Source organism: Tupaia chinensis, unplaced genomic scaffold (assembly GCF_000334495.1).
Source record: "Tupaia chinensis unplaced genomic scaffold, TupChi_1.0 Scaffold000215_1, whole genome shotgun sequence".
NCBI lineage: Eukaryota > Metazoa > Chordata > Mammalia > Scandentia > Tupaiidae > Tupaia > Tupaia belangeri.
This window is the reverse complement of record NW_006159690.1, coordinates 3,612,529-3,625,204: the sequence shown is the minus strand read 5'-3', so window position 1 is coordinate 3,625,204 and position 12,676 is coordinate 3,612,529. Positions and strand designations below refer to the sequence as shown.

At 41.5% G+C, this 12,676-nt stretch overlaps 1 protein-coding gene across 1 annotated transcript in view; it reads right to left on the bottom strand.

The window, feature by feature from the left end:
- Positions 1-272: 272 nt before the first annotated feature.
- ROR1 (ROR family WNT receptor 1) overlaps positions 273-12,676 on the bottom strand; it is a 178,464-nt gene continuing 166,060 nt past the window's right edge. The window contains exon 9 of the mRNA XM_006147546.3: positions 273-4,267. Within this exon, the coding sequence (XP_006147608.1) occupies positions 2,840-4,267 (1,428 nt within the window). The 3' untranslated portion in view covers positions 273-2,839. The remainder of the gene's footprint in view (positions 4,268-12,676) is intronic.

The window sequence follows — 12,676 nt, the reverse complement described above, 5'->3', positions numbered from 1 at the left end:
CCCAATATATTATTTTGGTTTTAAAAACTCAAAGCTTGCCATATATAGGTGGATTGTATGTGGTTATAAAATTATCAAGATTCCCCCCTCTACTTAAGGTTGCTAGTAAAAGAGCACTCAAGTCTATTTTAAATGCCTATTTTAAAAAGTCATTTCAGTTTAGTAAGTAGAAGTTGTAATTCCTCTATGAAATGTCAATTATTAAGAGAGATAATATTACAGTTTCCAAATACCCTTCATAGCAATGTTCAGGAAATAATATTTTATAATAAACATTTTTAATAAACAGCAGCATAAAATAATCAGTGTTTAATATCTCTGGTGTGTGAAATACAAACGCATATATCCTTAATATAAAATAGCCTTTTAACATTACAATTCCATGCTTGTCTATTTGAAATGCCCATAATAACAAATCAAACATTAAGTAATACAGTGATTAAATGCATGCAGCAAAAGATATCTGAATATTGCTGTTATATATTTGGAGAAAATCTATAGAGTTAAAAACAAAGGAAATAAAGAAACAGACCAGATATAAAAATGCAGATATATTTTCACTTCTGTGATACAAACCATAAACATACTTTTGTGCAAAAAAGAGAAAAAGAAAAAAAATTTGAAATAAAGTTATCATACAAAACATTGTCAACAAAGCAAAAGGTTTTTTTTTTAAGTTTGTGAAAATAATACTATCTTAGTACAAAAGGGACTGTGTTATGTAGTATCACAGTGCTATTATAAAGTACATTATTACAAGTGGTTTTGAAATTTAGTTTGTTCACCTTAATGACTTCAGTTATTATAAAATGTTTAAAATAAATGTTATAGTTCTTTATACAAAACTAACTTGAATTTATTTTTTTAACTGTAAAAATGTTTTTCCAGAGTAGGTATTTTACTGACTCATGGAATGCTAATTTCCCTTTAAGGGACTCCTAGAAAACTCAGATTCACTGAAATTGTGTTTACTTAAAACAATAAATATTCTTGGAAAAAATTGATTGTCATATGATATACAAAATTGTGGTTTGAAGCACATTTCATTATTAAACAGTTGCATAGCAACAAAAGGATACAAATATTCTCCTCTACCTACAGCTAAGAAATGTAACTTCTGAATCAGCTTATTTATGCCACATAAACACGACTTAATTTTCTTTCAGTAAATCTGGATATAGCCAATTATTTGAGTTCACAGTACCTGTAAGTTCATAATTGTTTTTCAAAGACTTGGGTTGGGAAAATTGCAGTACATTTGGTAAACATAGTTCTTTGATTTTTCACACTAATTTTATGATTTTTTTTAATGGAAACAATGTGTTTCTAACTCCCTTACATTCTCATCAAATATCATTTCTAGGAATTACTTTACATCCTATAAGTCTCTTTAAAAGTCTCTTACAGCTTTAAAATAAAAGTGAGACCTTGAGATACTGTTCTCAATACAAAGGAGCGATTTCTTTAATAAGAGAAAAAGCAAACATAAAATTCCTTACTGTATAAAACTTGAAATCCATAAGATACTAAACTTGGTGAATGATGGTTAGTGTGTACATGCTGTGAAATGCACATCTGATACCTCCTTCTAAAGCAAAGATGACCATGTTGCTTTTATTTACCAGCTTGAAGAATTCAGTTCTTGATTTAAAAAGAGAACTCAGTATTTGACTATTCAGAAATACTGTACTAGTTTGAAAATTAGAATTCACTGTCTTTGGATTCCAGCTAATTAGATGAATAAATTGCTCTATTTCTTGGAGACGGAAATAAAAATATGTAAAGTTTTCCAACACAGAAAAAACAAAACGTGAGAGAAATTTAAAATTTACTAGTTATTGGAATTATCATAGGGTTTCCTACTTCCACAGAATCCATTGGTAGTTGAGCACCCTGACACCTCGTCCGTGGGGTTGTAAGGCATGGGTGTACTCTAGCCAACATTGGCTCTTCAATGTTACTGGTCCAGGGACTCTCCTGTGGCGACATCCCCATGGGAGCCCTTGCTCCTTCCCCTTGGATGCCGATCTAGGCTGAGGGACGTTTCCTGACTGTGTGTCCTTTAGTGCCTCATTCCTAATACACAAAATAGACTATCACCCAACAACCAACTCAGCATCCACCTGTAATCTTCTTATGGTCCAATGCTCTGTGCTATTTCAAGGGCTGTGTAAACACATTGTGAAAAGGAAAATGTGGAAAAAGCCTTCATGATCAGAAAAGGAGATTCACAAAGAGGCACACTCTGTACCTTTCCAAAGCCACCCTACGTAGAAGGCTCCAGGGTATGTTACACTTGTCTTATGGCTCATTTCCATCCATGGCGTCAAAATTGGTCTAAAGTTTCCTCATTGATTCTGAACATCACTTACATACACATATGCATAGAATCTAAATGGAATCAGTGTAATTCCTGAACACCTGTCCTGAAGAAAAGACAGCAGGTAGACAAATGCTATGGTATATACATTTTGGGGAGAGGCCAGTCATGGCGACCAAAGGCAAATACACAAAGCACCATTTCACTTTCCTTTTTGGTTTGATATTTAATCACGAGGTTCTTTTCCTCTTCAATAGTTGCAGTTTTCATGACTTAAAACCACATGTTTTGATCCCAATGCCATGTCATGTACCCCAATGGAGTATAAATCTCACAATGTGTTTTCGTTTTCTGGCTAGTATGTGTCCTGCTTGGTAAGACACAGTTAAACTTCACAGAAGATACTTGTTGCAATGTCTGCTAAATGAGAACCTTACTTTAATAAAAACATTTGAATATAAATTTTTTTCTACGACTTTCTAGCTGGTCCTGTATACCACATTTCAAATATTGCGCATTTTATAGTTCTGCAGAAATCATAGATTCGGTATGTCCGTGAATATTGGAGTCTCCTAGCAAAGACGGTTGCTTTGAGTCAATTTTATAGGGTTTTTGAGATTTGTTGCCAAAAACAGTGATACCCACTCCACCGGGATGATTTGGAATGGACATGTGTGGTAGTAAAGGAATATTTGCTTCCTGATTGGATCCTGATGAGGGCAAGCTGGTCACATGACCAGTGCTGGTTGACCCACTGGCGCTGCTCGGAGACCGACTCTTGGGAGGCGGACAGTGCTGAATCACTCTGGGAGGACCTGCTGGTTGGTAGTGGGCAGCTGGAAATGCTGCATATCCAGGAGGTATTGGGTATCCATTGATGGGGATGAATCGCTGGTTCTGAGGTATTGGTGGGCCAATGAAACCAGCAATCTGGCCCTGTGGTGGAATCCCCTGGCTCGGGAACATGTAATTAGGGTATCTGGGGTTACTGAGATTACTCACTGGGCTGGCACTGAGGGAGGTTGTCTGTGTGGTAGCATTTCCCCCCGATGGTGTAGTAGAGCTGGTGTGACTCGATAGCCCCTCCCAGGACCGAAGCCGGACATGAATATCTTTAAATCGTGGTCTCCTGGAGGGAATCTCATTCCAGCACTCGGTCATGAGGTTGTACATTCTCGGTGGGCAGTCTTCAGAGCACGGTAAGAGTTGTCGTTTTCTCACCATCTCGATCACTTCCTGATTACTAAATCCATAATATGGCTGGAGTCCAAAACTGAAAATCTCCCACAAGACAACCCCAAAAGACCAGATATCTGAATCAGAAGAGAATTTACCATACATAATGGCTTCGGGGGGCATCCAGCGAATGGGCAGCAAAGACTTACTTTGTACCCTGTAGTAATCAGCGGAGTAAATTTCTCTGGAAAGCCCAAGGTCTGAAATCTTCACGTGAAGTTGCTCTCCAATTAAAATATTGCGAGCTGCAAGGTCCTTGTGGACAAAGAAGTGACTAGACAGGTAATCCATGCCGGCTGCAATCTGAATTGCAATGTGCAGAAAATCTCCATGGTCCAGGCTGGATTTTACCGTCCCATCTTCATCACTGCTGCAACCGACATCAGAATGCGGGGATCGCATGATGAGGAACTCATGGAGATCCCCCTGATTCATATACTCAAAAAGCATGCACACAGGTTGTTCCTGAGTGACAGCCCCTAGAAGGCAGACAATATTGGGGTGGTGTAGTTCAGCCATGAGCGAGGCTTCTTGTTGAAATTCCGTCCATTGCTGGGGATTATTATAGTCTTTCAAAGTCTTGATAGCAACTAGCTGAGCATGGTCCATGCCTGGGAGGTAGAGATGGCCCTTATAAATTTTTCCGAAGGCACACTCACCCAATTCTTCCATAAAACGTACGGCAGAAAGGGGCAATTCTTTAGCCTTGCTCTGTATGAAGAAAGGAAAAGGGCAGGTTAGAACACTTTTTTTTTTTTTTTTGAGAGGATTTTGCTATAGGGCGCGTGCGCTCGCCAGACAGACAGAGAGAGACAGAGAGACAGAAAGTGAGAAATCACCCCCCAGGGGGGATGGCTACGCCACAATCCCTTCTCCTCCATTCTCCTCTCGGGATCTTGGGCACACACGTACATGAGCCCAGCGTGAGTTCTAAGCCACCGGGTCTGGGATGTGAACCATGGTCGACCACATGGGAATCCAGCGACATAGCCATTTACGCTAACTGCTGGTTCTCAAGGTTAGAACATTTTTTAAGGCAAGATATCTTGGCATCTGAAAGGAGGACTGGGCATATAAAAAAAAAAAAGTTCTACAAATAGATGAAATAAAATATCATAGGTCAATAAGACTTTAGAATTGTTGGCTGCAACTTACAGGAAGAACTAGAGGCAACTTCCTCTCACCCTCTTATCCCTTGCCTCCAATTGCCACACTGCAATGGTTTCTGCTGTTGCCTAGCGTCTTAAGTGTGATCTGGGGACCAGCAATATCAGCACCTCCCAAAGCTTACTACAAATGCAGATCGCTGCATCAGTATGTACACTTAAGAAGGCCACGAGAGATGACTGTGAATGTCAAGGTGTGAGAAGCCTGCATGCAGAGGACACAGCCTGAATGATTAGCCTGTCCCTTCCAATACTTGTGATCCGATGCTAACCCACCTTACTGGCAAGATCCCTGGCTATTCCTCCACATGTAGCATCCCTTAGCTAAAGAGACCTCCTCAGTGTCCATCCTCAAATCATGCACATTCTTGCTCAGTAACCACGGCTCCTCCAAAGCTCTCCTAGTCTGAGGATATTTACTGTGCGAACAGTCAGAAGCTAGAAACAAAAGATGGTGCTTCCGAGGAGTCGCAGGTGGTGATTATCCCTGTTCGAGGCTGGTCTTTTCCAGGGCAAACTGTCCACTCGCCTAGTTGTAAATGTAAATAAACTGGTAGGAAAATACCTTTTTAGAAGAACAAAACAGAACCAAGGATTTTGAAATAGTAATTCTTCTCTGCACATGATATTTCTCATCCTAATAAATTGGACACATTTGTTCATCAAAGCCGACTTTATAAGATTTACATTTGGAAATGCTTTACAGGAAAAGGTACTTAGGCTGAAAGTGAGGGCAATAAGTCACTTTAAATGTTCAATAAATGAAAGCTGATTAATCTCACCCTATTTATTGTAGTGTTTTTAGTAATAGCAAAAAATTTGAAATGACTTCAATGTCTCCCTTGAGGATACTAATTAACTAAACAATAGTGGAACTAGTAAACAGAATAGTCTATAGTTGTGAAAAGGAATGAGAAAGCTTTCTATGTATTGATATGGAAAGGTCTCTAAAGTTTATAGTGCAGTTAAGAATAAAAAGCAGGGGCCAGTGGGTGGCACAGTGGTTGGGGCAGCTGGATCCCACGTCACCAGCTGCATAGATCCAGTCCTGGTTGCACGTCCATTGCATGTGCATGGGTACCCGAAGTTCGGAAAGCAGAAATGGAGAAGGAATTGTGGCATGACTATGCCCCATGGGAAGTGCCTTCTTGCTTTCACTCTGCCTCTCTCCAGCAAGGGCATGTGCTCTCTGGTGAATTGGAGCAAACAAGAAACAAAGAGCAGTAAATGCTCTATTCTGACTTTGTGCAAAAGTGGAAGAGGAAAAGGGGACCAGCAGTTGCATAATGGCTATGTCACTGAACTCCCATGTAGTTGACCGCGGTTCGAGTCCAGACCCGGTGGCTTAAATTCACACTGGGCGTGTGTGCGTGCATACCCAAGATCCCGAGAGGAGCATGGAGGAGAAGGGACTGCGGTGTGGCCATCCCCCCTGGGGGGTGATTTCTCGTTTTCTGTCTCTCTCTATCTTTCTGGTGAGTGCATGTGCCCTATAGCAAAAACCTCTTCAAAAAAAAAAAGTGGAAGAGGAAAAGAATATATTTCTTTAGCGCATGAATAAACTATGAAAGTATATTTAACCAGATGAACAGAACCTACTTGTTTTTCTTCTAGCACTCAGATGACTTTACCTTTGCTGGCGAGAGTAACCTAAGGTGAATTTTTCTTGCATGATGTTTAGAGTGGGTATTTCTATCAGAACTTTACTTAATGATGTAAAAGAATCCAATTTATGTGAAGTTCCCTTGAATGGCATAAGTATTACTCACTTTTTCACTTAACAGATCCCCAGGCTTTGGATGACAGAGAAGGATAAGGGACTGAGCACTAAAGGTTCTTTTGGGAACATGGGAATTAAGGAGTAAACCATGGAATATTAGACTGACATAATGGGTTGGAAATCTAATACCCCTTCCTCACTCATTGCTTGAAACTAACCCATGGGCAGTGCAATGTAATTCAAACCAAATGAGCTTTGGACTCATATAAATCTGGGTTTGCATCTTGGATCTACTGCTTTCTATTATTAAGTTAGTTATATAGCATTTACTATGTGCCAGACACTGTTCTAAGCACTTAACAAATACTAACTCATTTAACACAACCACCCTGTGGGGTAATTTCTATATATTAGCTGCTGACCTTGGGTAAATTTCTTAACTTTCCGGAACCTGTGTCCATATCTATGAAATAATGTAACGTCTAGCTTGCACAGTTGCAGGAGGGATTAAATACAATGATGTATGAAAGTAATTTCTACCTAATAAGTGCTCTTTAAATCATTCTTATTAGCCTTATTAGAGAAGTCATCCAGTAAGTGAAGTAAACGCAAGTGATTTAGATCCATTTACAGCCTTAGGTATTTAGAGTCTTCTATAATTCTCTGTATTTTTTTTAATGTGTTTTAATTTCTTCCTGTTAATTTTTCTCTGTTCCCCTATGGTTGTTAGTTTTTTTAAAAGCAAATTCTTTGTAAGTGATAAGAAAATTTGTTTTGGAGTCTGAAGGTGGGTGAGAGACTGAGTGGCTTGTGGCCTACTCATGTGAGATGCAGGGGGGAGGTGGTGTGGAAGGAGGCAGTGCAGATGGAGGGGGAGGTAGCAAGAACTCACGTGGGTGAGTGGATGATAGCAGATGGAGAAGTGAAGTGAGCGGGCCAAACTCCTCAGGACTAGAAGAGAAAGAGCAGACAGGACCTTGGTACCCACCTGACACATGGCCCCAGGGTTTCAAGGCGAAGCTAGCTGGTTGTATTCCCCAGTACCAAGATAAGCAAATTAGTTCTCTTGTATTTGCTTCTGGGAGAAGAATCTGTTTTTTGTTTTTTTCTTTTCCTTGTTTTGCTTAAGAGAGATTTTTGTTATAGGGCATGTGAGCTCGCCAGAGACAGAGGGAGACAAAGAAACAGAAAGTGAGGGAATGGCCATACCACAATCCTTTCTCCTCAACTCTCCTCTCAGGATTTTGGACATGCACACACACTTGCTCGATATGAGTTTCAAGCTGCCATGTCCAGGACTCGAACCATGATCGACTATGTGGGGAATCCAGCGATGTAACCATTATGCCAGCTGCTGGTCCTAGGAAGGAGAATCTCACTCTTGCCGTTTTATAGATGGAGAAAGAGGCTTTAGAAAAATATTAAGATTTTCATGGAAGGCCAAATATGGTGCCTTTGTATCTATAAGACTGTCTGCTTTGGGTCCACACAATTCTGTGTGAAACCAGAGAAGCCAGTGTGCTGGCCAGCAATCTCAATTCACCTGCCTGGGATCTGCCACCTTGCAGAGCTGTGAGTTTGGTCTCCAGGTGGCCATTCAGAAGAATTGTAATTGGTCTTTTTTCCCTATTCGGACACATGAAAGAGAGGACATTACGCTTTAAGTGTGCCTTATCATACCTCGGAGATGCCCAGAGGGCCATATAGCATATAGTCCCACGTCTTCTCCACCCTATAGAAGAAGTCATTTACAAGAGCCATGCAAAACCAGATTTGAAGTTTGCTTTGGAAAGAGACACGAACAGCATCTAACACGGCCGATTTCATCCAAACCTTCCCTTCAACCCCTGTGCAGCAGCCGGCACAGAAGTACCCAGAAAAAAAATGCCCAGAGCTAGGTTTCAGGGGAGCAATTTACACAGTGATTTGCATTTTTAAAATGTTCACATTACTTGGTACAAATGAGTCTTAACTATAGACTCATTTTCAAATTTTACATAAATCCTGAACTAGTTAAAAAATCATAAAAACCCTTAAAGAAGCAGTCAGTAGACTGTACGGTGATGGCAGGAAATTAGCTGTATTGTTGAGGAACAGATGGTTTACATTATACAAACCCTTTAGGCTAAACTTGTTTAGGTCTGGCATATTGTAAATTATATTTTAGTAATGAAAGTGAAATGACCTCTGCTTGACCTCAAGTGGGGTTTGTCTGTTTGAACCAATGTAGTGGAAAACTATGAAAGAAAATGAAGTCATAAAGTTTTGGCAGTTCAATTTTGGCTCATTTCAAGTTAAGGGGTTATAAATCTGTTTAGTTTTTGTTTGACAAGTATTTGTCATACAGGGATGTACAAAATGTAAAGAAGTGTAAAATACACACGAGGCACGGTGCCAAGGTAAACGAAATACAAAGGCAAACTGGAATGAGTAGGGTCCCAGGCTTCTATCTCTTTATCACTCTCTCCATTAGTTGAATGACAAGATGGGCTCGGTTTATTATATGCTGTAAGGCAATTAAGTACCTTAAAACTGAAACAGGCTTTCAGTTTCAATGTTAACATTTTTACTTCTCAAAGTAAACACACATCTGCCTCAGTGTGCTTTAAAAAAATTATATAATTTTTGGCGGGGGGCAGGGGGGCAGGGGGATAAAAGTGGATGTAGAAGTTGATATATTGTTCGCAGATCTGATTGTGCTTCTTTCCTGAGACATGTCTGAAGCACAACTGCAGTAGGGTTGAAACGAGCTCTTCACATGGAGGAATGTTTTAGGTGTGGGTCATTTTGATGTGAGTATTGGAGGACTGTTTCAACTGCTGATAGAGGACCAGGCTGAAGTTGCTGGCTTCTTTCACCAAAGTGCAGATGTGTGACTCTTTGAGATCTCTTAATGTTAGGGAGGAAAACAAAGAAACATGGGTAGAATTGGGAGAGACTGGAATTACATAGGTGGCGAGGGATGGATAGGCGTGGCAGACTCCACCGCGATCTCTTTCCATCTTAGAGAAGTTGCACCTTTGGGGATAATACGTTTTCTTTGGGGGAGGAGGGTTGTTTTGTTTTTTTGTTTGTTTGTTTTTTGGCCAGAGGGCTTGTGGATTTGCAGGGAATTTGGGGGGGGCGGAGAAAGCAGTCCCCATGGAGCATGATCATACAGCAATCCCTTCTCCTCCATTTCTCCATCCTATCAAGATTCTGGGCACACACGTACACACCCAGTGTGGGATCTGGCTCCCTTCACCACTAGGTCACAGGGCCAGCCCAGTGATAATATAGCTGAAATGACTCCTGGTTGAGCAGCTTACTACTAACCCATTTCCTGTGCACTTTACATACAAGATTACCAAAGGGAATGAGGTGAGGATTTTGTGATGGCCAGCAAAATTTGTGTGCCATGAAGCCTGCCTGTGACTTCTTGCCTCTGACCCAAATGGGATGTGATTGTTCTTCTAAGTCCAAATTCAAGTAGACATAGATAAAGATCAGAACTATATTAGGGTTGAGGGAGTTGAGACCAGGTAGTTCTTTGGGACAGGAAAGAGGGCTCTCTTAGCAGGTGCCGAGAAAGGACTGAGGTTCATATTCATATAATCAGTCCCAACTCTTCCCCTACGGTCCCCGCAGTCCCTGTCATTCAATGCCAGCTTGTTCCCCCTGTCCTAAGGACCAAGATTGACTACTGCCCTCCCCCCTTTTTTTTTTTTTTTTTTTTTGAGAGGTTTTTGCCATAGGGCGCATGCGCTCACCAGAAAGACAGAGAGAAACAGAGCCAGCAAGCCAGAAATCACCCCCCAGGGGGGATGGCTACACCGCAATCCCTTCTCCTCCATCCTTCTCTAGGGATCTCGGGCACACACACACATGCATCCAGTGTGAGTTTAAGTTACTGGGGCTGGGACTCAAACTGCAGTAGAATACGTGGGAGTCCAGTGACATAGCCATTATGCCAACTGCTGGTCCTGCCCTCCCTTTTACAGATCTGCTATGCTATTCTTCTGAAGCAGATTCGAGCTGGACACAAACGTCTGCCAGAGAACAGCAGGTTCCACAGTGAGGCACTTTCCCCTTACTGAACCAGAGGACTGAGGAGACAGACCCTGACCCTGACCCTATTGGAATCAGAAGGAGTTTTGGTATTAGGAAGGTGTCACAAGGTCCCTTTTCATTTTGAAGCATAGTTTTCCCAGAGATCTGACTGCTGTGGAGACGGACTTGCTCTCTGAATGGCAGGTACTGACATTGCAGGCCACATCAGACCTGGCATCAGAACTGCCTGGAGGGCTCGTTAAAACAGAGGCTGGGCCCTGCCCACAGACTTCCTGATTCTGCAGGTCTGGGGCTCTCCATTTCTGACAGTTCCCAGGAAGTGAGGATGTTCCCAGCCTGGAGACCTCACTCTGAGAGTAACTGGAATGAACGGATATGGCTTTCTGGGTCAAAGGATTCTTAGTTCTCAGCATGATGAATGACCATCATGTGTGTGAGCAACCTGGTTGAGCAATTCTGACTTTCCTAAGGCAGAGAAAAAGAATATTCTGCTTGAAATGATGCTTTGGAAGTGGTAGGTAGAGAAAAATGCAAGAATTATTGACCAGCACTTACCAGGTTTTTAAAATTTTTTTAAAGTTGTGCTATAGGGTGTATGTGCTTGCTGGAGAAATGGGACTGGGATCAGGTGGAGAGAAGGATGGAGAGAAAGAAAGAGAGATGGACATAGGAGAGAGGGAGAGATAAACCATCCCCTTGGGGGATTTTGCTTTTCTTTCTTTCTTTCTTTCTTTCTTTCTTTCTTTCTTTCTTTCTTTCTTTCTTTCTTTCTTTCTTTCTTTCTTTCTTTTTAAAGTTTATTTCTTTTCTGTATGAGAGAGAGAGAGAATGAGAAAGGGACCTTCTGCCCCAAAGGGTCTCCATGCCAGGATCCACTCCCAACCTCAGCCAGCCTTGGATCATGAGCACAGACACACCCTGCACACGCAGAAGGTCTCTGCATGTGAACTCAGACACTTCCCGTGTGGGTCAGTCTCATGAAGGATTTTGTTACTACTGCCCAACCTCAGTTTGCTATGTTTTCATGTTGAGCCAATCATTTAGAATATAGAATTTTTAAAATTTAAAATTATTTAATGTTATTATTATTATCATTATTGTTATTTTAAGTTTGTCACAGGGCACATGTGCTAGCCAGAGAGAGAGAGAGAAAGGGAGGGAGGGAGGGAGAGAAGGAGAGAGAGAGAGATAAAGCAACCAGGTCTGGGACTTGAACCAGGGTTGGCCATGGGGAGTCCAGTGTCTCAACCACCATGCCACCTGCTGGCCCCTAGAATATATTTTAGTAGCTGGTTGTATCAGTCAGTGAACCGATACTGTATAGACTATATACTAAAGAGTATACATACACACTAGTATGTGAGGAACCATGAATTGAGAGGACACAGCTCCTATCTCAGATGTTTAAGAGTTTATTAATGGCTATCATGTATTAAATAATCAATACATGTGCCAGACACTGAGAGAATAATAATGGCTTTAATATATTTTGAGAATGCTTATGTTGGGCTATAAATATTTTGCATCTATTAGCTCCTGTCATTTTCACAATAACCCTATGAGATGGATAAGTATGACTACTTTGCAGTTAACAGAGCCTGAGGAACAGAGAGGTTAAGTGGTTGGTTTCATGACTGGTAGCTGGTCAATTCATACTCCAGAGCCTGCCTGGCTAATGACTAGGCTACACTCCTTATCTACTTTCTGAGATAAGTGAATGCATCAGCTCATTTAATCTTTTTTGTTTTGGAGAGGTTTTTGCTATAGGGCGCGTGCACTCGCCAGAAAGACAGAGAGAGACAGAGAGACAGAAAGCGAGAAATCACCCCCCAGGGGGGATGGCCAGGCCACAATCCCTTCTCCTCCATTCTCGTCTTGGGATCTTGGGCACTCACGCAAACTCGCCCGGCATGAGTTTAAACCACTGGGTACCGGACATGAACCGTGGTCAACTACAGGGGTGTCCAGTGACATAGCCATTATGCTAACTGCTGGTCCCAGCTCATTTAATCTTCATCACAATCCTGTGAGGTTCATACTGTGACTTCTCCATCGATAGGCCAAGATGTCAAGGCATTCAGTGGTTAAGTAGCTTGTGTAGAAACACAACTATGAAGTGATGATGCCAAGACTCATATCCAAGCAAGTCTGACACTGCAGCTGGAGTACTTTTCTGGGGGGGGG